The 26,706-nt window shown below is 34.8% G+C and overlaps 2 protein-coding genes across 2 annotated transcripts in view; one reads left to right on the top strand and one right to left on the bottom strand.

Moving 5' to 3' along the window:
- Window positions 1-26,706, top strand: part of Cks30A (Cyclin-dependent kinase subunit 30A) — a 204,656-nt gene that overhangs the window by 114,225 nt on the left and 63,725 nt on the right. The gene's annotated exons all lie outside the window — the stretch shown is intronic.
- LOC147074361 (uncharacterized) overlaps window positions 1-26,706 on the bottom strand; it is a 55,459-nt gene that overhangs the window by 2,295 nt on the left and 26,458 nt on the right. The window contains exons 3-5 of the mRNA XM_085943622.1: window positions 7,033-7,108; window positions 3,955-4,226; window positions 2,798-3,047 (exon numbers count right to left, since the gene is read on the bottom strand). Coding sequence (XP_085799748.1) covers window positions 2,798-3,047; window positions 3,955-4,226; window positions 7,033-7,108 — 598 coding nt within the window. The remainder of the gene's footprint in view (window positions 1-2,797; window positions 3,048-3,954; window positions 4,227-7,032; window positions 7,109-26,706) is intronic.

The following is a 26,706-nucleotide window of genomic DNA, read 5'->3' as shown; positions in this document are numbered from 1 at the left end:
AGTTACCTTCCTTATCCGAGCGAAGTGAATTAATTTGCTTTAGTGGCTCGAGTTTTTGACCAAATCGATTTTGTGTACAAGTTAGTGTTGACCTATCGTGGAATAAACATTATGACAGAATCACACTGCACTACGGTTAGTTTATAAAATGTAATAAATAAAAAAATAAAAAAATCATGGAAACTTTGCTGGTTGCAATAACTTTTCATTATTATATTTTAAATTTTTGTAATCAATATGTAACTGTTTGTTTCCTTAATAAATAAAATCTTAAAATCTCTGTAAAAGTGTCATTGTTTATAAATTTTCTCATAAACTATATTCTTATACCATACTTAATCATTACCAAAAAATGTAACTAAACATAACATGTATTGTATTGTATCATGGGCCAGGACGTTTCTCCTATATTTTTGGGCCAAACTGACCGGAAATCGTAACTTGGATGATAAGATAATTTGGCCAAAGTATGCACACTTTTTCGATTATTTCTTTCGCCTTTTCTCGACATTCGTAACTTTGCGTTTCTAGCTGATACGAAACTTCAAGTTATTTGAAAGAAGAAAGAACATAGCATCTTACCATTCTCGTTTTGATTACGCGCATCAGCTATTCTATACACAATACTGCTATCGGCAGCTATAGAGGGTAGTTTTTCATATATTTGTATCGAAGTATTATAATTATTACAATAAGTTAGCCGTCTAAACAGTCAAAAGTATCTATCTCGCTTTAAAATTTAGCATATGCAAGAGAGGTGCTGTTAAAACATAGCATTTATTGTAATCATTGTTACACTATGTGCTAATACTTCGATACAAAAATATGAAAAACTATCCTCGATAGCTGCCGATATCGGCCGATAGCAGTATTGTGTATAAAATAAATGCGCATAAACGCATTGTCAGTCGTATTAAATCTACCCTGACCTTCTCGACTTTTGGTATGGTCCCAGTGCATGTAAAGTAAATCTATAATACATCAATCTACAAGACACTCTCATTATCATGACATTAAAAAATGCTGACCTATAATCCCAGGACTTTTTCAATTTTTATTTTACCCTTCCTGCTTATTTGTTGATGAAATCATTTCACTGATTCAAGCATTGAACAAAAAAATACATAGTAGGTACAAGTAGCGAAGAGTGCAAGTAGGCTATTAAGACCCTCCATAAATAGTGCACATTAAACTTTGTTGGTCATACTTATTTATTTTTATTGAACTAAGACTACAATTTAAAGATGGTAGGTATAGGTTAGTTATTAAAAATCAATTAAACCCTAACTACCAAACCATAATTGTTTTGGTATATTTTGGGCGATACGACAAAACTGTGCACACTTTTTCATTCATACTTATTTGTTTTTGTTGGATTAAAAATACATATTACACATATTGTTAGTTCATTTGTTTAAATTCATTAAGCCCTGCCTAACCAAACTATAATAGTTAAAAAATATGATTATATCTATGAAATATTCAAAGTTATATATGATTTAACTGCTTACGAGTATTTTTTGACTATTATTTACGAGTATTATGGCTTAATTTTCGCAGAGTTTAATAGAATTTTAAAAACTAACCAACACCATATGTAAATTATAGTCTTATTTCAATGAAAACAAGTACGTATTACTGACAAAGTTTATTGTGCACTATTTATGGTGGATCTTAAAAGCCTACCTCCGCCATTCGCCACTGGTAGGTACCAATTACTAAAATAAAATTGTCGCGGAGTACTACGGTAAATCCAGCTTTGCCCCTAGTAGCTATCATCATCAACCCTACGCGGTCCCTAGTTAAGCCGTTGAACTTTAGTAAAAAGTCTATTAATTTTAAATTAGACATTTTATTCTAGTTTGTATCTTTTATTTTGCATTCTATCAAATGTATTACAACATAATAGGAAAGCCTACGATCAAAGCAGAAATACAGAATGCGTTTAAGCTAGAATACTGTGATAGGCGTCCGGCTTAAAGGGGTCAGTAACCCTAGGGCCGATTCACAACCACTACAATCAAAAATAATTTCCGCCCTGACGTTGTTATTAAATGCCCAAAGGGCGGTTTTCAACTTGTGTAACTGACTTCACGTTGTTCATTTCGTTTAATTATTGCATACCACCAAATCAAAATAATAATGTGTTCTTCTATTGTTGCGTGGATTTTAAAGAGATAATTTAAATTAACATTTCACTCTAAGGTGAAGCATTATTATGTACATATGCGGGGGCTATTCTAACATATCAGATCACTGACATAATCACAAAACCAATAAGAAAGGTGATAAATATGATATGCCGGATTCAGTCACATAATCATCCCGGGAAGTTAACTGTCAGAAGTGTTATTTTTTAACACGGCTACCCATGACCGAGTTAACTGTGAACTGTCAAAATTTGACACATTTACTGTCGTTGAGTAATACAGTTAACACGTCGTACTTGATTCCAAATATATACCAGTAGAATCGATACCGCCTTGTTTATGGAATTGCGCCGAGATATATCCGTGTAATTTTGGAACAATAAAAATAACGGAAACGTGTTTCGACAACGGAGCGTCCATCTCAAACGGACGCAAAGGTCATAATGAAGCAGCTACCGAGCCGGCTCACCACTCATTCTGGAGAGGGAAGTCTACGCTACACGCTAGTAGTTACAGACCATCTGCATAACATCAACGTCGCAAAAAAATGAATAAAGGTCTTTAATTCTTGGACAACCCTCGTATATAATTAACTGAATGTTCATTCTTTCCCATTCAAAAAATGCTATTTTCCAATCGATACAAACCTTTAAAGACGTAATCATCAGCTTCGGAATTTCTCTCACGAGTATCAGCACCAACGGTCCTCGCATCCGGCGGAAACAGTCGAACAGCCGGGGCAGCCTTCACAGGGCTGACGTTGGTCCCGGCGCGGGGACTGCGTAAGACCCGGCCTGGTCTCGGACTCGGAGTAGCAGTCGGATGACTGTTCGCGGGTACATCTGAACGAGGGCTCTTCGATGCAGCTCGGGGGCTGAATGTGGAATTGGTAGGGTCCTAGAAAAAAAATATTGTTTAGTTCAGCCACATGGTTACAATGATTAAGACGTATGCTGCATTAACTGTTTTCTTCAATTTGACAAAATGTAGACTACTCTTCCATTATCGTGACAGTGACCATTCGTCCCCTATTTTAGAGGATATACCTATATTTCAGCGGTATGTCATTTACATTATTTTCGTAAAGTATCTAAAAAATATTGTTCCACCAGTGGCGAAGGGTGGAGGAAGGCGGTTAAGATCCGACATAAATAGTCCACAATAACATTAATTGTCAGTCATGCGTATTTGTTTTCATTGAACTAAGTCTACAAATCACAAATGGTGTTCGTTAGTATTTAAAAATAAATTAAACTCTGCCCAAACAAAACCATAATAGCTTGGTATATTTTGGGTGATACAACAAAATTGTGCACACTTTTTCATTCATACTTATTTGTTTTCGTTGGATTAAGAATACATAATATTACACATACCTACTTATTGTTGGTATTTTTTTAAATTCATTAAGCCCTGCCTAAGCCAAACTATAATAGATAAATATTATATCTATATAATATCCAAAGTTATGTATTTTTTGACTATTATCTATTATGGATTGGTTTTCGCAGGCCTTAATTGAATTTTAAAAACTAAGCAACAGCATCTGTAAATTATTGTACTCGTAATTCAATGAAAACAAATACGTATGACTGACAAAGTTTAGTGTGCACTGTTTATAGCGGATCTTAACAGCCTACGTCAACACTTCGCCATAGTTTTTATACCTAAAATGTATTGTTTAATTGAGACATTATATTCATTCGAGTTAGAACTTTGACCGTTGAAACTGTCTAGAAGAGGCAATCCATCTAATTAATTCCCTGTTCATATATTATTATGGGACTATGGGAGTAACACACACCTGCAAGTGTGGTGACTTAGCAGCTGCCGCATCGTCAGATCTTCCAATCCTCGGGCTCAGTGTCTCTTGAATGTCTGGGATTCTCGGCTGGGGTCGGCCACCTTCGAATCCCCTCAAACCGTCCCGTGGGCTTTCGCCTAGTCGCGGGCTGGATGCCGTAAGCCTTGAAGGAATACCGGAGCGAGCTGGGGAGCGAGGACTGGCGGCCGCTGTTTGAATGGCCCTGCTGGGACTGTGGGATGGAGACCGCGGGGAGTGCTGAACCGTTGGAACTGGAAAATATTTAAAACGTGATTTGTCCATTTAAAAACACATTTAGATAAATACCTATATGGAAATTTAGAATTCAATAGAAATGCCACAGCGTTATATATCCGTGTCCAGAAACTTGTACGTATGCAGTTAGCCGTATCACACTTCACCGTGAAATGTTGTATCGGAAATATATGGCCGTATACTAAAGACCGTCCAACCTCTTTGGGTAGTATGGTATCTACTGACATAAAATTCATGTCTAAATAAAACACGATTCTTGTCGGTTTACACTTTACAGGAAGCCAACGGCAAACAAATTTTGAAAATAGTTGGTATACTGGATTATTTGTTAGGTTAGGTTTTCATTCTTGAATTCATGAATTTTGCCAAAATTAGGTGTAAAAATTGAATTAATGTTCACATTGAATCTAATATAATCGGAGGTATACGGTCATCTTTTTCCGATATGAAAGTTCACGGCGAAATGTGCCACCGTGAAATGTTTTATGTACAATTTACATGTCACCTTATATATCATAGATCTTATGTAATGAATAAAGGGGAACTTTATCTGTCTATAAAGATGTTAAATATTATTAAGGAGCTTTTTCGAGTAAGGCCGCACTAATCGGGGGTGTTATGGGTGTGCAGCGCTCTAGCCGCAGGTTTCAAGGGGCGGCTAAGGTACCAGGAAAAACTATATAAAAAGCTTATATCAAGTATATTTTAAAATACCTAATAATATTCTTATTTAGGCGTTTGAAATCTCCAATTTACGACTTTTTGCACCACAGTTGTATAAAAACCTGAATAGCATTCTCTCGAAGTTTCAAATACTGTAATAGGTCAGTGTCCTAATATAATAGGCATAAAACGTTTCTGCAAAAATGTAATTCTTTGTTCACAAAGGGCGCCAGGAAATGGTCTGAGACATAAAATAATAATTTAAAATAGCATTTTTTCATGAACTTGTTCATGAATTTTTTCTTCATATTATTGAACATTTAAAAAAAATGTGATTCAGTGAATGCCCAGATCCGTGGAACCCATAATATCATTTCCGGAAACTTGTACGTATGCAGTTCGCCGTATCACACTTCACCGTGAAATGTTGTATCGGAAATATATTATGGCCGTATATTTAAGACCGTCCAACCTCTTTGGGTCGTATAGTAGGTACTGACAAAAAATGCATGTCTAAATAAAACACGGTTCTTGTCGGTTTACACTTTACAGGGAGTAGCCGATATACTGGATTATTTGTTACGTTAGGTTAGGTTAGAATAGGTTTTCATTCTTGAATTAATGAATTTTGTCAAAATTAGCTATTAAAATTGAATTAATGTTCATATTGTATCTAATAAAATTGGAGACCGTATAGGGCGTATAGTATACGTCCATCTCTCTCCGATAAGAAAGCTCATGGCGACCTGTGCTACGGTGACATATTTTACGTAAAATTTACATGTAACCATATTATAATATATAGACATTCTGAAATTTCTCATTATACTATACAACTGAGTAAGAAAGGATAGAATTATGTATATATTTTTTAATTTCTTTTGAGTTGCCAATATAAAATATTTTTATATTTAGGGGGGGACAAATTTGAATTCAAATCACCCTTGGCGTGGCTGTGTTTTCAAGTTTTGTATTGTGAATTAAAAAAATACTCTATTCATAAATATTGTGTATGTAGGTATTTACCTATATGAAAAGTAAAATAAAACACGAGCAAAATTCATTTTTCATTTTAAACCAGTAATATTTACCAAATAGCGCGAGGTTAAAAATAATAATAATATGTAGTTTAGAAGCACAATTAATTCTCCGAAAAAAATTATGCATGCACTATAAAGACGAAAGCTTAGTCAAAGTCAAAACCCACACACACTAAGGCTCAAATAATAAATGAAATTAAACCTTGGTTTTCATAATAATTTCTTTTTAATGGCTGCCACTAACAAATTTCAAAGATAAACACAACTTTGCCGCGTTTTGTACTGCAGTGGGCAATAGGTATAGTATATTATTATGAATACAAGTCCCTGGCTTACTTTTCGCGAAGCCTTTCGTCAAGCCAGATACAATTTTTCGGTTTAATTCGTGCGCCAGACTAAAAATGGCAGAGTCACGTCGATTTAGGGTCGCACCTTGACCGTCAAATGCAAAAATCGACCTCAATACTGATTGGGCGCTAACTAATCGCCATCGAAACTTAAAAAGCAAATAATTCCACATCGAAAATGGCGGAAAAACAAATTCAAACCGTAGACTAGTCCAGTTTGATTAATGATTAATGCTATCGCAAAGTTTTTAGAGTGTTTGAATTGGATCACATCGGCAGTGAGTGTCCCCATTTATATCAGTTGGAAGAGAAGTGTTTCTCAAGTCCATCTGACCATCGTGTATTTAAAAAAGATCTTTAAAAAAAAAAAGTGATAAAGTATCGTAGTATCAATGGCGTAGCAGTTATCTTAGTGCAACTTGTACATTGGCTCAGCTGCACAAGGAGTTTTAAATCAGTCGGATAGTTTTCTATTTTACAATATTATTCCGTTCATCAATAATTCACCGTTCAAAATTTTAGAACTAAGAGCTTAAAAAAGCTCTCAGTCTTAATTTTGGACATTCTTTTTTAGAAACACTAATGATCTATATACTATAATTATATAAAATATAATAGATATATAGTCTATAGATTCTATAGTCACAGCATTCTCTTTATGATTTTCTCATACCTGTGTGTTTCTGTACTTAATTTTTTCGCTACTGTTTCTTATGGCCTGGTGTAGTGTTTAATAAGTATACAAATATTACCTGTTAGATTTTGATGTCGAGGTATGCTTGAAAATTGATTGGTGAGCTCGGTCGACTCGTCCTCAGTTCTGATTTTCTGTAAATAAACAAAACGTCTGCTGTAGTTTATTGATGATGATGATGATGTATAGTGTGGATTTGGGAAAGAAAGATTTAAATATAGTCATCCCCATTATGTTATTATATTACCGAGGGCAGTCCTGACAATCCTACGTCAATCGATTTTTTCTGCACTCTATGAGATATTGGTAGAGAGCCAGTAGAATTCTTCACCTGGATACTCCAGCGAGTCAGGACCCTTCCTCGTCCTTTCCGTTACTCTACTTTCTTCAAATTGTCGGCATTGCCACCGGTAATATGATTTAAATTGAGTTAGCATTTACTTGGTAGAATTCCATTTTACAATAAATGAAAATATAAATAATATTAGATTCTACATGTTTAAACCTGTAGAATTTAATATTATTTGTATTTTCATTTCTGGTAATATAATTGCTAATAACTCCGAATAGCTGCCTTACGCATAAAGTCGAGAGACTATCCAGGCTGTGTAGTTCCTTCATGATCGAGACGTTCGTACGTTTGGCCGTCCATAGAATTCGGAGCATCTTCATCCAGCATTACATAGCATTAAGTTTAGAAGGGATCTTTATTTTTAACTACATATTTTTTGCGACGTAAATGGAAACTCTGCCATTCTCGGTGGTATTGGCTTGTGTGCGTCTGATAATTATCTTAGGAATCGAGAGCTAACCTAACCTAACCTGCCATTAGTGATGTCAATTGGGAGGGCAATAAGCATGTTTAAAGAAATCGCCACGGACATTGACATATTCCATCTGCGTGAGGATGAGTAAAGGTGGGCATTGTTTTATAAATTCTTAAAATAGGGTCTGCTAAGCTCATTCGGTGTACTATCCTTGTATCTAATTTATATTTGCTATTTATTGCTATTATTTTAACTTTTGCTGGTTGCAATAACTTTTCATTATCATATTTCAAATTTTTGTAATCAATATGTAATAATTGTTTGTTTCCTTAATAATTTTTTGTTTTTTTTTGTTTTATATTTACTTGCACTCTTCTGCTGTTTAATGAATGCACATCTATTTTTTTAATAATACTGTTTTATTAATATTTCTTTTCTTCTAAATATCATGTTGTGAACGTCTTAAATTAATAATTTGTAATGTTCACTACCTATATGTAAAAAAAAAGAAAATTGAAATTTGAAATCTCAAAAGCGTTCGGACGTGATTTCAATTTATGCGATGTTTAATAAATTGCATTTTAAAACTGACTGTTTAACCAATAGAAAAATATATCCGTTAGGATCAAAGAATTTGGACTATAAATAGAAGGAGCCTTATAGGTAAGTTATTTCTATTATAAAATGTTATTGATTTATACAATTATTTAGCAAATGCAAAAAAAAACATGATTATATTGGTAAACTCCACAAATATTAACATCCGTCAGTTACCTTTCTGATCTTGAGATGTAAGTTGTACGTATGCAGTTCATCGTGGGATACTTATTCGTGCGCCGCAATACGTGAAACATGAGTTCGTATAACATTTTATTAAATAATGACGAGTTCTTCGTTGAAAATTTCACCGTGTAATACATTTGTAGGTACGTATCTTACAAAATGCGGCGATAGTTTGCAAATAGTACTGTTCCAATTAGATTACCCCTAACCTAACCTAACCTAACCTAGTAAAGTCATCTCATAAAATTCGCCACATTTTGTAGCATACGTACAAATATACTCAACGGTTAAATGTTCAACGAAGAACTCTTAATATGATTAAATGTTACACGAACTCATGTTTCACGTACTATGGCGCACAAATAAGTGTCCGCGGTGAACTCTTTACGTACAAATTTCCGGATACGCGTAATGGCTGCCATTTTTTATGTTCATTGAAGTGTAGTTATAAACGGTTTTAAAAAAGTGTTTAAAAAGTGCAAACTCTTTCAATCATACTTATTTGTTTTCATTGAACTGAGAATACAATTTGCAGATGGTTCAGGTTAGTTTTTAAAATTCGATTAAACCCTGTCTAACCAAACCACAATAGTTTAAAGTGTAGGTACTGTTGGCGATCCGACAAAAATAATACACACTTTTTCAGTCATACTTTAATTGTTTTCGTTGAATTAAGAATACATACCTATTACAGATGGTGTCAGTTAGTTTTTTTTTAATTAATTAAGCCCTGCTTAAACCAAACCATAATCGATAAAAAATATTCTTCTCTCCATAAAATATCTAAAACTATGTAAGTATAGTTTAATGACATAATTTTAGATATTTTATAAATAAATGAATATTTTTAGACTATTATCTAATATGGCTTGGATTAGTCAGGGTTTAATTGAATTTTAAAAATTAACAAACACTATCTCCACATTGTAGACTTAGTGCAATGAAAACAAATACGTACTTTGACTGTCAAAGCTTAGTATTCTCTAATTATGTCTGATCTAGAGCCTACCTCCTCCCTTCGTCACCGATATCTACTAATGTGATCGTATTTTTTTTTAAATTCAGTATCAAATCCTCAAATCACGCATCCTCAAAATTCCTTGGACTGACCGGGTGACAAATGTTGAAGTTCTCAATCGAATGGGGAAGGACCGTAGGTACTACGTAGTATCAAAATCAGGAAACTACAGTACCTCGGCCACATTGTGAGAGGACAAAAATACAGCATTCCCCAACTTGTCATTCAAGGAAAGATCAATGGTAAGCGTAGCAAAGAACGGCGCCGCATTTCGTGATTGGTACGAGTGCAGCTCCACTGAACTGTTTCGGGTAGCAGACGACAAAGATAAGATCGCCTTGATGGTGGCTGACCTCCGCCAGGGGATGGCACAATAGGAAGAAGAATATCAAATACTCTCAGTCGATAGTATTAGGTAATTATATAAACAACAACAAAAAAATGGTAGGCGGTGATCAAAATTCACCCATTAAAAGTAACTGAAAAACCAGTATACCGATAGTTTTATTTCGCATGATTTTTTTTACATAAGTAATTACGTATAATAATTATTAGTATGCCCGAAATAAATAAAAAAATTCCAGTTAGGTGGGTAACACAAAAGGTTAATTTCTCTGATTTTTCCACGTATGGAATTTTCATTCAAAGCAATAGAAATCAAATACGTATTACCGATAAATGAAAAACAAACATAACTAACTGGGCAACTATGTTGGCCCACGTAGGTACTTGCGAAAAATCGATAAAATGCTTTCATTTGCGTTATGAAAGCCATTCAAACGCTCATATCGCATTCACAATATGTACATGGCTGGTATACCTATTCTTGGTATCTACATATTATCATTTATTTATAATATGCACAACGGATAATGTTAACATGATTTAAGTAGGCACATATAAGTCAGTTGAAGTCTTTTTTGAAGTTATACTTCTTTTGGCGCGTTTGGGAAATCAGATCAGAGTGTATTTTTGGCGTGTGACATGTATCACATAATTTATTTTTTCACACGAAAAGAAACGCACTCGATTGAATTCGATCCACCGATTGTTCGGTTATCAGACTAACGCACTACCTTTACGCCACAGTATGATACTGCAATCGTGACGATTATACAGTATAATATTATAGTTTAGAATTGTTCCGTTGCCTAGGCAGCGAATTTATTATTGTCGTTGCCATTTGAAATTCCTTACGTAAACAAACGATTAAACGTCAGAGTGACAGTTGGTACTTTAAAAATAAAAACAACGAGAAACCATTATATAATTTAGTAATATAAGTTAAATTGTATAGAAATAAACCAACGGCGTTCCAACAAGCGGTCCTTTTTCTTGAGTGTGTAATTTAACAAGATAATTAAGAGCTAGTCAAAGAATATAGTTTATCACAAGTTTTGTTTTTGTTTTGTTACGCCAAAGAAGTAACTTCTAACCCGCGTACATAAGTACATACGCCGATTTTTTACTATCAAAACACTATCCACAATAATTCATCGTATGCATATTATTAGTTGGGCCAATCATGGTCGCATTCATCCTTCCTTCCCACCAACATCAAATCCCCAATTATTGTCACAAGACCAGAAAGTCAGCAGTTACGGTTCGTGAGTCGACCGTGATAAGCTTATTAAAGCGAAGCCGTCGTTAACTGGCACTTGTGAATTGCTCATAGATTGCTGTGCGTATAGGGTAATTCATCAATCGAGTACCCTTTCGATGTTACAAGAAGTTTCGTCAAGACAATGGGCGCGTGTAGGCTTGTGACAGCTAAGCCGTCGTTAACCATAGAGTGACTCAGACAAAACATATATGTTCGTTGTGCTAAATCTGATACGGTTTGAGCGAAAGTCACGTCTTTCATCCATCCTTATCATCAAGATTCATCCCAAAATCAAAAGTGAAACCGTGAGAATGACACTCCGAACCGTCCGTGTATCAGTGCGTGAACACCGAACCGGCTCCAGCGCACGCTCTCTCAACTTAAGTATCAGTGCCTGGCATCCTGTTAACGCCCCCGCCCCTTAGATCCGTAATCCACCAACCAGCATCTTTAAAGTACAGTAAAGTTAGTAATTTTTAAATTGCTTCATTTCGCGGAGCGGTGGTAGTAGAAGTTGGGTTTCGGGAATTTTCGAGATTTTCCATCCCGAATCTCGAGAATTGAAATTTTTAACATTTCGGGAAATTCCGGATCTCGAGAATCTTTTCTCGAGATTCAGGATTTCTTTATTATCAAATATTAAGTGAAAAAACGATTTTCTATACGAAAAAAGTGAACAGGAAACACAAAACGTTCAAAGATCGGGGGTCGGGTCGGGGCATTGAACACAATTAAGCCAACGTCGACTCAAAATGAGCGTAATTTTTGCAACATCAGAGAATTATGTGTATCAAAAACGTACGCGATTGACAGTCTGTGTTTTTTGAAATTCTATTTTAATAAGTAATGTTTTGAATTACTTTTGTTTTCCTACTTCTATTTTGTTTGTGTTCTTACATACATAAAAAAAGTCATATTTTTTTGGAATTTGTCTGTTTTTACACTGATTTTAGGATTTTTACAGGTTTTTTTGTAAATTTCCCGAATCTCGAGATTAAGATTTTCTCGGGAAATACCCAACTCTAGGTGGTATTAATATTATTCAGTATTGCAATATCGTAAATAAATGCTGAATATAAAATTGTAAAAAATAGTATAATAGTAATAGTAGTACACAGAATATATTTCATACATCCTTCAATTCTCGGAATCGAAATAGTATTGTACCTATTTATAGTATGGCACATGCTCTCAGCCCTTTTTGTGTCATGACCCCCTTTTCTAATTGCCAAATGACCTGTGACTTCCGCCACTTTTCTATAAAAAATGCATTTTAGCAGGATAAAAAAAAACAAATAAAAAAAATGATAAAATTTTCTTTTATTATATGGAATAATATCAATCATCACTATTCGGCCTCTGTTTACTTTTTTTGCACGAAGTTTTCTTAAATTAGCAAAATATTGCATTTTGTTTAAGATATTTCACAAGAATCTGTTTAACATACATAATTGTGAAAACACCTCAAAGAAATTTAATATTATATTATCACTACAAAAAATAAGACGCCCTACGGGACTCGAACCCGCGTTTATTGGATTCGATCCAATGAACTCTACTAACTTTCTAATTACGACGAAATTAATCAGTAGTTTTAAAATTTCTTTGAAACAATTGCGTTAATTTTGGCAGTCGGCTTTGTATAAATCAAAGTGTTTATCAATAATTACATTATTAACTAATAGTCAACAAAGAATGTTACATTCTAAAATCTTTGAATTGTTTGTTGAATAATAAAATAAATAGTTTATTAGAATTTGTTTGTTTACTGCCAAATTTATGAGACTATAGGTAATCTTTTCCATCGGTAACTGACCGGGCTTGTGGAATATTATTATATCGTGGAGTTACTGCCAAAAATGTCGATATCATGTTATGTAGTATTTGCAATTAGAAGTTTGATATATACCCTCTAAAATCAGGCATAATGGTAATTTTTTTTTTTTGCTTTACGTGCATGTTCTCGGTATATATCGGATGGCTTTGATTTTTTTTTCTAGCATACATATTTATCTTGTATTATATTCATTATTCAACCATGTCCGATCCTAATAAGATCATATGGGCCTCCACAGAGTGAAGGTTATTTTTACGAGAAATGGATGTCAGCCACTTGCTCAACCTATTAGGTCCTTACTTGAAAAACAATATGTGTACTTGCCAGACCCATGATTCGAACCTGGAACCCGCGACGTCATAGGCCGACGCTTAAGCCACGCGGCCATCGTGGGTGTGTTACTCTAAATTGTTAAATACCTAAATTATCGACTTGCCAACTTTTGGCAACAGCCCACGATAGGTATAGGTATAGTTCGATCCACTTTTATTAAATGTATGCTGAAACTATTTTTTCCACTTTCATCCGAATTCTCTGATTTTCCACCGGCAATGCTAACTGTGCGCCCATTTCCCGAATGTCACTTACACGATCATAATACACGTCATGCATATTATATTTAAGTACATTTTTACATTTAATAACATAGGTATAAATATGAATTCCGAGTGAAGAAGGTAGACATTAAAAATGAATTTTGATATTGAATTTTTCGACATTGTGAATATGTTTCATGGGCGCGCGATACCTCCACGTCCCCTTTATAAATCACCACATATCCAAATCGTTAGGTACTGAAATGTACACACAGACTGCCACTTCCTGCCGTAATTTTGACGTAATTAAATGTCTACCATCGTAATGTGCGGCAGGATTCGAGGGGGGGGGGGGGCAAAAGTCCAGAAATAATTATTTTAAATGAATTTATTGAAAATTACCTATACGTTATTGATTTATGTATTTATATATATTAAATATAGTTGCTTACTGCCGAAGACCAGCACTTACCACAGGCCGGCAAATCGAAGATTCAGGGTGAATTTTCATTAAGAATATGAGAGTCATAAAGGTGCAACATTTCAAGAAAAAACAACTTGTCTCATTTTGCGGACAGCAAAAAGGTTAAATTTAATATTTCCAGTACGAAAAAATGTACGATATGCTGTTAATCAATTTATCTTATCACTACTAATAACTTATTTGCAAACAAGCTAATACACTTATTAAGCTTGCCCACTCCACGCCAGTGCCCAATGTGAATGACAGCAAAATGTTACAACATTTGTTTTGATAATCCTTTATTAAGAGCATACTTCAGTGAAACGGCAAAAATAATTTTCAACCATAGGTGCGACGAAATTTTGGACTCGCTGGCAATCGGAGAGCGAAAGTCGAGCTGTGAACACGTCAAATTGTTTCGTGATGGCGACGGGGGTATTAATTCTTAAATCGTGTAAAGATGACTAAAAAACGTTACCCATTTACTTGCAAAAGAAAACATGTCATTGAATATATTATTATTGTTACTAATAGAATAATAAACATTAAATGGACGCATGTTGAATTTTTATGACAAATTATGTTTTGTTCTGCAAGCGTCGTTTGTACAATCTTCGCGTCGCGTAGTCACGATCGTTTTAGACCGTGCCCCAGCTGAAGTATAAGCCTAAAGTAGTTGTTATTGCGTGTATACGTGGTATTAAGTTGAAAAATAATGTATTGCAAAAATACACTTTACAGTTTACACCGACGCTGCCCAAATGCGTCCATCTTTGTATAGATACGAAGCCATGGGTCGCCGGTTCGAACCCATAGCTGTTCAACAAAGCGTATGTTATTTTTTCCAATTTGTATTTGATCCGGTGTAAGGACCGAATGGGTTAGCCAACATTTATTACTCGTAAAAATTCTATCAATACAACCTCCATGTGGAGGCCCACGCGTTCTACTTAAAATCAAGCATGCCAATTTACTTTACATACTATATTACGATGGTCGATGATGTATAACTCAGGAGTGACCGGGTATTACCTAATTCTAACATAGTGATTGCACCAATAATCATAATATAATATTACACCGCCTGATAAAATACTAAATATATATCGACTATACGAAATAAACAATTTTATAGTGTACAATATAATTAAGAATATTCTTCGCATCTCGATTACGTGCTGTTCTATATTTTTATTTCCACCGTAAACTAATAATTATCACATAGAAAACCTCTAAGAACCTTCTTTATTATGGTTTCACATCGAAACATTATATTTCTCACAAAAACTTGACTTCAATTCATTTCAGTGGCGCGCGATAGCGTTAAAGCGAGTTTCAGTTTGTCATAATATTTAAGTAAATGCCATTTTTCTATGTAACAAACAATGAAATGCCTTTTAGACACTTCAGTGTTTGTATGAAAATTAAAATACCAGCGAAGCTATTCTATACACAAAGCGGCTATTAACGGTAGTTTATTTGTTATTCGGGCGGTTAATTGTTACAATAAGTTAACCGTATAAATTGTCAAAAAGTGCTATATTTTAACAGCTCCTCTCTTGGCTGTGTTAACTTTTAGAGCGAGATAGACAGCTTAGACGGTTTACTTATTGTAACAATTAACCGCCCCAAATAAATAAATATGATAAAGTGATAATATGTATCACTTTAGCCGTCGATATCCGCCTTGTGTGTAGAATAGACCCACTGGGATTATTTTATCAGTTTACTTTTCATACATTCAGGCTCCATCACTAAAGAAGAATGCTTTCTTCAACTTTTTCGAGAATAACTAAGCATCGTATTTTTTTCAAATGTAATATTTTCTAGTGGGTATATCTGAGGTGTTTTCAAGTTATGTATGTTCAATATATTTAATGTTACATTCTCAAATCTTATGAATTATTCGTTGAATAAAAGAAATGGTTTATTAAAATATATACAATATTATTAGCGCAAAAGACGTGGAGGTAGCCGGTTAAATTGAGTGAACGTAAATTAACTGATATGACTGTCTGGGTATAGGGAATGTAAGCGGGGTGGTGTGCGGGTCAATCGGGAAAGCGACAAGGAGTAGTAAGGTCATAGGCAATGTGAACTCCGCAACTTCGGGTCGACGCACGCTACGCAGCCGTCTCATACATACTGTTGGAAATTTAGATATGCAGTCTGCAGTAGAGGTGGGAAAACCGGTCGATTTTGAAGACTAAGTGTACTTACTACCAGTATAAAAAAAATACCTAGTATCAAAACTTGTTCCAAAATACTTACAAGTATTTGAAAAATTGGCTTCAATAGAATCGCTAAAAATACACTGAGCTCGGCTTTTCTAAATGTCCCATTTATTATAAAATTTTAAACACATTTAAAATTTATTAGTTGTTTTTATGTTAGGTTATAACATTCTTGTTAACATAAAATGAATATACAATGTTTTTTTTAAACATATTTTGAGCGGTCATAACAAGCCTGTGCCGTCACTTCACCACATTCCCGGGAGAATATGCTGCTACACAAAATTTATGACCTATTGTTCATACATTCATTCGAGTGCATAGACTAATAAATTAAAATATACTTGTATTCAAGTGCTATCTCGTTCGCGCGCATTTAATGTCGATAGTATTGAAAGTCTACCAATTAGCGAGCGACTCGCGATGATATCATCGCATGCGTTCGAACAAGTTTAATGGGCCACACGTACTGAGTATGGGTAGTTTCATCCGAGACTTGAGTACACAAACTGGTGACAGTATTTCCAACTCACCTCTAGTCTGCAGTGTATGATTACCACCGTTGGTTGTGGCCAGAATCGTGCCGCGCGTATGTCATCTCCGCAAATTCTCAAAGTATATTTCAGGAATAGTTTCCACGCCACTGTGGTTTCCGTGCAAATCTTGACAAAAATATAATTTATTCAGCCAATAACCCTACACTATCAAATTACAAGAAACATTATATGAACTGCTTTTATTTGAAGTGTGTTTTGGGAGGCGTTACGTGCCCAAATGGGTCAATGGGTCAAATAATGTCTGATTCGTGAATCGATCTCGCGGGCACAGGGCAGGGGGCAGACTTTACCGGCCTTCAGATAACAAACTCATTCGCTCGCCGAATTCATTAGAAATATTAGCGTAGGTTTGAGGTTTGTTTTGTTTTTAGGATTTTTATCGTGAGGAAACGCGTTGCATTTTTCGAAGTTCGCAATCGAATTAAATTTAATATCTAGAATAAGAAGAAAGTAGGACACATTTTTTACGTATGCTTTTTTTCCACCACGCACGTCTCAAAACATCCATTTCAAAAAAATAACGTGGCGCAATGAACAATAGTGAGAGTGTCCCAGGAAATACTTGCACTAGAACAGACATGTCCATCCCAAGATGGTTCTTTGTCGATCGTACCATAGGCCCATATGAACTGAGTCGTGGAAATGTAAGAACCGTGTATATCCAGTTGTAATATAATATGATGTCATTAAGATTTTGAAATGGAAGCATTAACCATTCCTATTTTTATTTCCCCAACCTACGTGAGTTCGTTGTAATACTTGATTCGTATTGCACCACTCACGGCGTAAATAGAATATGTGAATCCTTGCGCTTTAAACTGAGCCGTAGTTCCCCTTACCGTCGCGCAATAGGCTAGGCACAGTAGAGAAATAGTTTGGCGATGTGTGCCCAAAAGAAGAATCGAAACTTAATTAACTAAAATTGTATCTGTAACGCACGAGAGAAAATATAATATGTAAATGTGTAGGACAGAGTAAGACAGGGAGAAGAAGTATACATGGGGTAAGATGAACGACCTTTGAGAATCGATGTCTCCGCCGAATCTTAGGGGTACGTTGGTACGACCGCGTTACAAATACTTGAGTCCGTGAGCGGCCACAGCAGCCCTCGGTGATTGAGGTGATCACGAAGAGACGCTTTATGTGACTGGGCCATGTGTTACGGATCCCACCAGAGAGTGCGACATCGGATTTTCAAGGAGCGGCATTAACCATTCCTATTTGTTTGTTCTTAGCCAGTTTTTTTATTAACCATGAGGAAGCCGCGTGACCTCATCGTATCAATTGATTTGTGTTGCATTAATGATTGCCTGCCACATGAGTGAGAAGAAGTGAAGATGTTGAGCCCCTTGCTTTAAACTGTGGCGTAGTTCCCCTTACCGTCACGCAATAGGCTCTGTGTGCAATACGATAACAGTTTGACGATGAGTGCAATGCATGCCCAAAAAAGACCAAATTTATCATGTTCACGGTCAATGGGATATTGAGGAGGTACCTATTCTTTGTGACGTTGAAAGACAAGCGTTGTTGTTTAATTTGTAAAGTCAAATATAATACGTTTGTTCAAGTTGAAGATCAAGGACAATGGATGACTGTAGAATTTTACTGCGAGATTTGATAATATATAGTACAGTGGTGGCGAACCTATGTCACGCGAGATGATTTTGCATGGCACGCGAATATTATAGTTTGAAGAGAATGCAAAAAACCTATAATAATAATAATAAATGACAGATCACAATGTACGAAAAATTCAAGAATAGGCATTACGTTTAATGTAACTATATAATTGCATAGGTCGTTACATAAGGTTTATGCATCACATCATAAGGTTCACATATATATTATCGCACCAGCCTCATTAGGCAGCGGGGGAAGCCGCGCCGTGAATTTCTGATTTTGATAGATTTAAAATCCTTGAGACCACTGTAGCGAGAGAATTCCTCATCTGATCGGGGCATTTCTGATGTTAATTTGTGCGTAAAAACCCAAACTAAGTCATACTGTAACGAATAAATCAAACTACCCAAATCTACCCTAAAATGGCTGAACCAATTAAGAAACAAAAACTTGGTGTAGCTGGTAGTAGTAATTCTGGCAGACAGTTTCAAAATTGGTGGACCAAAATATGGCTATATGTGTGCTATGTTCTGTGAGTGGTATTTAGAACATCATAATTTTTAATAGAACTCTTAAAAACCATTTTCCCTATGAAAAACTACTCGGCACGTCAGACAGTCAAACAAAAATATTTGGGAAATTTTGGCACGCGTACGTAAAAAGGTTCGCCAACGCTGATATAGTAGATCAGTGGGTCTATTCTATACTTATCGAATACTACAGTGACAAATAGTATCAAACTTAGCGTAGGTTTGTATCAAAATATTAGCACTTATTGTAACAATTACACGAAGTTGGTTTTTATTGTTGCAATAAGTGCGATATTTTAACAGCAGCAAGATAGGTGATACAAACCTACCCTAAGTTTGATAATATTTATCACTTTATCACTTTAGCGGTCGCAAGTATAGAATAGACCCACAGAGCCTAAAAAAGTTGGACATGCCTGCCATACAAAAATACAGCGGTAGGTAAATATTAAAAATACGTATTCATTGGTGTCGTGGTGACGTCACAAGTTAGTTTCTATTGGTTAGTTGCGATTATGAATTAATACACCTCAAATTTGTAAACAAATCGATGATCGCATAATATAAATTATGTTATGCAGTGTCTATGAATAGGTAAATGGATTTACCTGCCTACATAATAATAATATTATGTTGATGTAATATTGCGATGAAGTAACGACTCGATTAAAAAAAAAACCTACCCAGGTTAGATTTAAATTTGAAATATCGGTAGAAACGTTTACTAAAATTAATCTGATAGATATGGCCTTGTGAACCAGGACACGTGGCTGAATTATTGGAATAACTTTACTATAGTGTAACCACCAAAGAGATTGGACTCCTCGTAACCACTGTATCATAGATAATAATAATATACAGTGTAACTTACAATATACACATCTGTACAGAGCCAGTGTATCATGACGTATCATAATATTCATAATATGTACGATTTTACAGCGCTCGAAATGGAAAAAAAATACAAATCGGAGCGCTCGATAATTTTTCGAAAATGCTCAAATGCTTTCGATGTTTTTGTTACATACTTACGAAATTAAATATACTTAAGTAGGTAACGTCTCTCAGATCCGCAAGTGAAAATAAAATCAAATTTCAACGAAACAAAAAAAAATGTAATACAAACCAATGGTCATTATTGCTCGTGAAAATATAGGTTTACGACATATTGTTATAAAATTAATTTTTCACTCACCGGAACCTATTTTTTACGAGACGAAACTGCGTTCTTCTCTGCGGTCCATTTCATTTAAGTATATCACATTTCCCATAGGAAGCTGACATTAAAAAAAAGTCCGGATAAGTATATAGATAAAATGCCAGTTGTGTGGATACAGTAGTATAATATTAGAAGAAGTGAAACAATCACATACATACACTGTGACTTATCCGTGAATCGAAGGCGGAGCCCTTTCCTGACCTGTCGCAGCACATTCACAAGAGATTGTCGTGTGCTTGTATATTTTGTATCATTAGTGTCCGGTCTTGTCGTCGTCGCCGCGCTGTCTCGTGTTTTTAACACAACGCATGACAATATTAATATAACATAACGACGATAGATGAAAAAAATAAAATTCTCATTCACGTACATACAGTGTTTTTTGTTTGCTTCTTGGTGGGTCCGAGTCCGAGTCAAATTCAAATTCATATATATATATATTTTTTTTTTTTTTTTTTACATAAAGTGAAAATTACAAATTATTAATTTAAGACGTTCACAACATGACATTTAAAAACAAAGAAATATTATTATAACAGTGTTACATAAAAAAGAGATAGATCAGTATTAAGTTATAAAACAGTTGAAAAGTGTAAATATAAAAAATATTAATTAGATAAGTACAAGGAAGTACACCGGATGAGTTAAGCAGACCCTATTTTAAGAATTTATAAAAAACGTCCACCTATAATACTCATTCTCACGTAGGTGGAATAATATATCAATATCCGAAGCGATTTTATTAAACATGGTTATTGCCCGACCCGAGGACCCCTACTCCTCATGTACGTTCCTGTCTGTTAAACGTTCATTATAGGCTTCAAGGAAAACCGCTATTGGTCATAATATAGCTGAAAACTTTCGAATTGTGTACTTTTTAAACGTTGATTGTATGCGTGTGAGGCACCTCTTCACCACCATTTACACACGTTGGGCATGTTCAAGTATTCACGCCGTTACTCGATGGCTGGTAATAATAATTATTGACAAAACACCCAGCGCTATTTTCCAGCAAACAAACTAAGTTCAAAGTCACGACTTGAGCCATTACTATTTTTCTTCAACGGCCATTATTGTTTTTTTATGACATAATGTGATTAGGGAGGTTGATTATACGGTCGACCAAAATGACATTTAAAAAGTTTCCACAGTACAAACCCTATACATAGGTAGGTAGTAATAATAAAAGGTATACTTATTAAGTTTCTGGTTTTTGCAACTTTAATGGTTAGGTAACTATGATTAAGTTTGTTTTAAACCATTCCGGATTTAGAACGAAGAAAAACTAGAAAATATAATTTTAATTTTAAAGTTTAGCTGCCAACTGGGAAATTTTGTCATCAAAATACAATTTAAGAAATTCATAAAAATTACCATCATCGTAGATGACTCAGGGATATCCCTAGGGACTAGGCGAACTGCCTCTCCTATACCAAGTCAAGATTACGTCCCTAACTTCAATCATTCTCTAATGTGCCGGCTAGACGGCAGCGACTTGCCAGCGCGATAAAGTTTGTACAAAAACACTTTTACAGCGCTTTTCGGTTTGCGCGAGCTACACTTTTCCCGTCCATACACACGGGCTTCCCGATACAAACCAGTTTGCGCATTTAAGCTTGTAGTAAAGAATGAGCGTCTAGACGGTGCTTAAGGCTTCAGCTGAGGCAAGGTCTAAAAAGATCGTGACTACGCGACGCGCAGATTGTGCAAACGACGGGTGCTGAAGAAAACATAATTTGTCATAAAAATTCAACATGCGTCCATTTAATGTTATGTTTATTGTTATATTAGTAATAATAATATATTCATTGACATGTTTTCTTTTTCGAGTAAATGCGTAACGTTTTTTAGTTATCTTTACACAATTTAAGAATACATATATGCTCTTAACATTAAATCCATACCGTTTTAGTGGTGCAGTTTAGTATGGTACATATACCTGGAATCGAAACACTCAACCTCAGTGGCGCACCCAGGATTTAATATTGGGGGGGGGGGGCAAGGAGGAGAATGTAAATTAGTCCCATATGATCTTTTTCTTCTTCACAGCCTAATTTCTCGTTTATCGGTCTTTTGTCTATTGCACTCGTTGTAGTACCTGGGCATTTTCGCCAAAGTTTGTACATTGCGTTTTTGGCATGTCCCATGACTTTGATTGATTTTTTCATAGTTATTATATTATAAAATGTTGGAAAGTTATGTACTTTTAACATGCAAATTTATTAATTTACTCTATTCAATCAGTTAAATACAACTATCTGACCTGTATATATTTTTAATTGATTATTTAGATCGAAAGGTAGTGCGTTTTTACCATGTCCCACCCATAAATTCAAATAAACAAAGTCTGATTTCGTCATTAATTTTGAGTGTGTAAAATTAAATTCGTAGTGTTTTCAACAGCTTACATTATATATTTTTGGAAAATATATAGTTTTTTCGTAAATTTGTACCAATATTGAAAAAAAATCACGTTTAAAGTGTGTCCCAGGATATTTGAAAAAGTGGAACTCCACATTCCGTTACCACGATTTTAGCATGAAGGCGAAAAATTTTCACTATAAATATGTTTTTTTTTAATGTAGCAACATTTTTGTATAACACTGATCGCCATGTACACTTTAAATTGTTGGTGTGTGTCGGTATCGCTATCGGAACAGGTTGCTTTCTGGGTTGGTCATTTAAGAAGTTCCACTACTGTTACCACGATTTATAAGGTAAGAAAACACATATTTCTATTTCACATACTACACATATGGAGCTTATCTTTCATACTACAGATATAATAAAACATATCGCAGGTTTAACAATAAAACTAAGCTAAATTTTGGCTTCAAACACTTCTGAAACAGAATCCGTTACTTCCACTCCGAAACTATATTGGTGGTAACGTATATGTGGAATGTAAAAGTAACGAAATGGCATGCATAAAGTTGGGTTTACAGTGTGTGTTTAGTTCTTCATAGATTATAAAAAAAATTATTTTGTCTGTTCGTATGAAAAACAAAAATATTTTCATTAAAAAATATAAAAAATAACCTGACTATAATATAATAATATAATAAAGATTAAAAAAGTATGTGATATGTCTGAATACGCAAAAATAGCGCACATAAAAGTATGGAGATAAAAAAAAACAACAGAAGGAAAAGAAAAAACACCAGACTGAAATAATTGCGAGACAGGCACTGGCTCTGTCATACTCTTTCTGTTATACGCCACCAAAATTTTAAAACTTCTCCATACATTTTAGGCATAGAAATTTATAAAAATGTATGAAAAAGTATTTTTTTGTCACGTTTAACAGAAATGTGTACTCGATTAGATTTAATACCTAGAACTGTAGGTATTCACGAAATGTCAGAAAAGTACGTCTTGATTACAATCAACCTGTATAGCTACATTTTATGTTGATGAATACAATTAAATTTCAAGACAACATAAAGTCGAACTTGGTTATTACGAGGAAGATGGGACCGACTGAATTTGCTTGTTATAAGCGTTACTCGTTATATCAGAGAATAGGTATTTTTAAATGAGCATGTCACATTACACAAAAAGCCGAAAATAAAAAATTTGGAAACCATCGTAAAAATCCCCGAAACGAGCATGGCATTCATAAACTACAAAAGAAGTTGTTTATTGTAATTAACGCTGGTAGGTACCTACGGACTTCACAAACCTTGGATTTTTCAACCATATGCGTGGATACTTTTTTATTATTGTCGGTGAAACACCAATAAGGTAGGTACTTAGACACTTTACTAGTGTCATAAACGTAATCCGACCCCGGCGGCATCCTGTCCAATCGGATTTTATTGCTTAGGGTCGAAATGTTTTAAAACGGTCGACACATTAACAGTATTTTAGCTCGGTATATCCGATAAGTTGCTCGTTATAACAGTGAAAGAATTAAATGTATGGCGAAAATCATAAACCAATTGTCAACAAATGTTTCGTTATTACATCCGAGATCTCGCTATGTCAGAGATCGTAATAACCGAGTTTGACTATAATTATTTTCGTAAAAGTTATATACTCCGTGCCGCGCTAGGAACTCGCGTCTGAATCCCTTGCTGATTTTTTTTTTCATATATTGTTAATTTGCTTAAAAATATTTTTTATCTGAGTTACAAATAATATAAATGCCAAATAAAGTTATGGTAATGTATAGTGTGTCAAAATTATTACCTACCTTATTTTACAAGTATTGTGAAATTTATTATAAAATATGTCTATTTTAGTGATTAAGTTTGATTTGTTTTGTTATTTTGACGCACGTTGAATATTTATCTGTCTATCAAAAAATTCAAATAAATTTCATAAAACAAAAATTTGTTTTTATGGTAACATGTAACTTAAGCTTTACAAATTACACTCCGTTACCATTTCGTTCCATTCCGAAAATGTCCCCAAAAAAGTTGAACGTTAACTATTTTTCATTTGATTATTAAATAACGAAACTTATTTATTTTTCCAATAAAATTTAGTAAAAGTGATTATTGTCTTTAAAAAAATAGCAGAACGAACATTGATTGGTTTTTTCAAATACTAAAGGAAAAATGCTCTGCCATTATAGACATAGGGTAACGGAGGGGAACGAAATGTGCCCAAGAATTAAAATTCAATAATATTTTTTGACTATTTGTAGTTTTATTTTGAAGTGTATGGTTTTTTTAATCTAATAGAGCTCTTTTAAGTGATAAAAAGTGTTTCATTCATGTTTTAAAAGCTAAGTTTCGTAGTCACGGAACGGAAACTTATTATGCCCAATTTCATAATAAAAATGATATAAATATTGTATTAATCAATATTTTGCTGAAAAATTGCTATCACCAATTCAGCAATAGAACAAGGAATCTGCTAGCTATATAAAAATGGTTAATTTGAGTGAAAAAATAATATTACCCAAATTTCAAACATGTACAAACTTTGGCGAAAATGCCCACCTACACCATGGTCCCCACATCCTGAAACGGGCCCTCAGTCTATGATATTTGGCGGGCCCCCTACCTACCGCTAAGATTAAAGGCAGTGTGAAACACTAAATTAACGTTCTTCAAATTGTGTTTCAGTTCAAATTAAGGGTACTTACACAGTGAATTATTGGCTATTTTTAATACATCTACTTTAATAATGGAGATGTCGAGTATCGACACATAATAATCAAAAAAATATTGCATAATTATATAAGTAATTGAAAATTTTCATGGCCATGAAGTATAATAGCGCCGCAGGCGACTTTTTTACTATTAAAGCTAATTTATGATGTGTGTTTATCTCACTTATCTGGTCAACCTGACACGCCGGGCCCCCCACAGCCCGAACTCCAGGCTAGAGCTCTATCAGCCCTCCCCAGCCATGACCTACACCACTCCGAGACACCGAGAATTTTTTGACAGTTCCATTAGGGATTGTGTTTCTAAAAAACCTGACATTAGTGTTTCGAAATTTTTGTGTTAGAAATTTAAATCTAAGAAATTTTTCGAAAAAGGGTGCTGGAGAATTTATTACAAATTTTTTTTTTGCCGTGTCTTTATTTGTCTAAGCCCAAAGGTACAGTTTATTGGCTTTCGATTTCAATGTTTAAAATCATTCTGATAATTTTCATTTTTGGGGGTGCCAGGGCCCCTTGCCCCCCCCCCTGGGTGCGCCACTGCTCAACCTTCGTAAAAGTATTGACGGTCTTTCAGATATTATGTTCAGTACATGCCAGAGACGCCGGTACGAAAATATGAAGATGGCCTTGATATGAGATGACTTGTTAGAAAACATTTATAAGTACCTAATGTAAATAATCGCGATATTTTTCCGGGGGCGACGAGGAACAGGGCATGATCTGAACCCTCATTCTATATTGTAATTAAATGTAGGATATTGCATATTCATAACAGTAAAATCTCTGTAAAAATTCACTGGAGCATTGGTGTGCTAATCTGCAAACTTTTAAACATAGAATTATGTTAGGGTTGACTAGTAATTAAATCCATGCATCTCGCACTGTACGGCGATGTCAGTTACTCCGCTAGTCGACGGCTGCGATGGCGAGATCGGGCGGGGTGAATTTCCACTTGGGCGTGCCAGATTATACCGGGTCTTGTACGAGTACCATGAGATATATCTCTAAACTAAATGAACTTCGTCGGAACTTGACTCATAGATAAATGCTATTAATATCCATCGATAATAGATACTGTTCGTTTCCGCATCTTAAATCAATAAATTAAAAAAAAAACTGCACCCCCGCCCCCTTATTTATCTAGCCCAACCAGTATACCTACATATTTTTTGGAAGCGACATTAAATATAATAATTATTCCCCTATATTCAAAGGTATGTAAGTACATAAATTATTAGCGAAGCTCTTGTTATGGAACGGCGAGATCATTTTCGTATAAATACCTTTTATATTTACACCCACGATGGCCACGCGGCTTAAGTGTTGGCCTATTGCGTCGTGGGTCTCGGGCTCGAATCCTGGGTCTGACAAGTACACATATTGTTTCTCAATTTGTGTATGAGTCAGAGTATGGACCTAATAGGTTGAGCAAGTGGGTGACATCCA

This window comes from Rhyacophila brunnea, unplaced genomic scaffold, assembly GCF_057557595.1.
Source record: "Rhyacophila brunnea isolate RB1 unplaced genomic scaffold, BYU_Rbru_1.0 scaffold_16, whole genome shotgun sequence".
Classification (NCBI taxonomy): Eukaryota; Metazoa; Arthropoda; class Insecta; order Trichoptera; family Rhyacophilidae; genus Rhyacophila; species Rhyacophila brunnea.
Note: the sequence above shows the minus strand (reverse complement) of the source record. Positions and strands in the feature narration are given on the sequence as shown.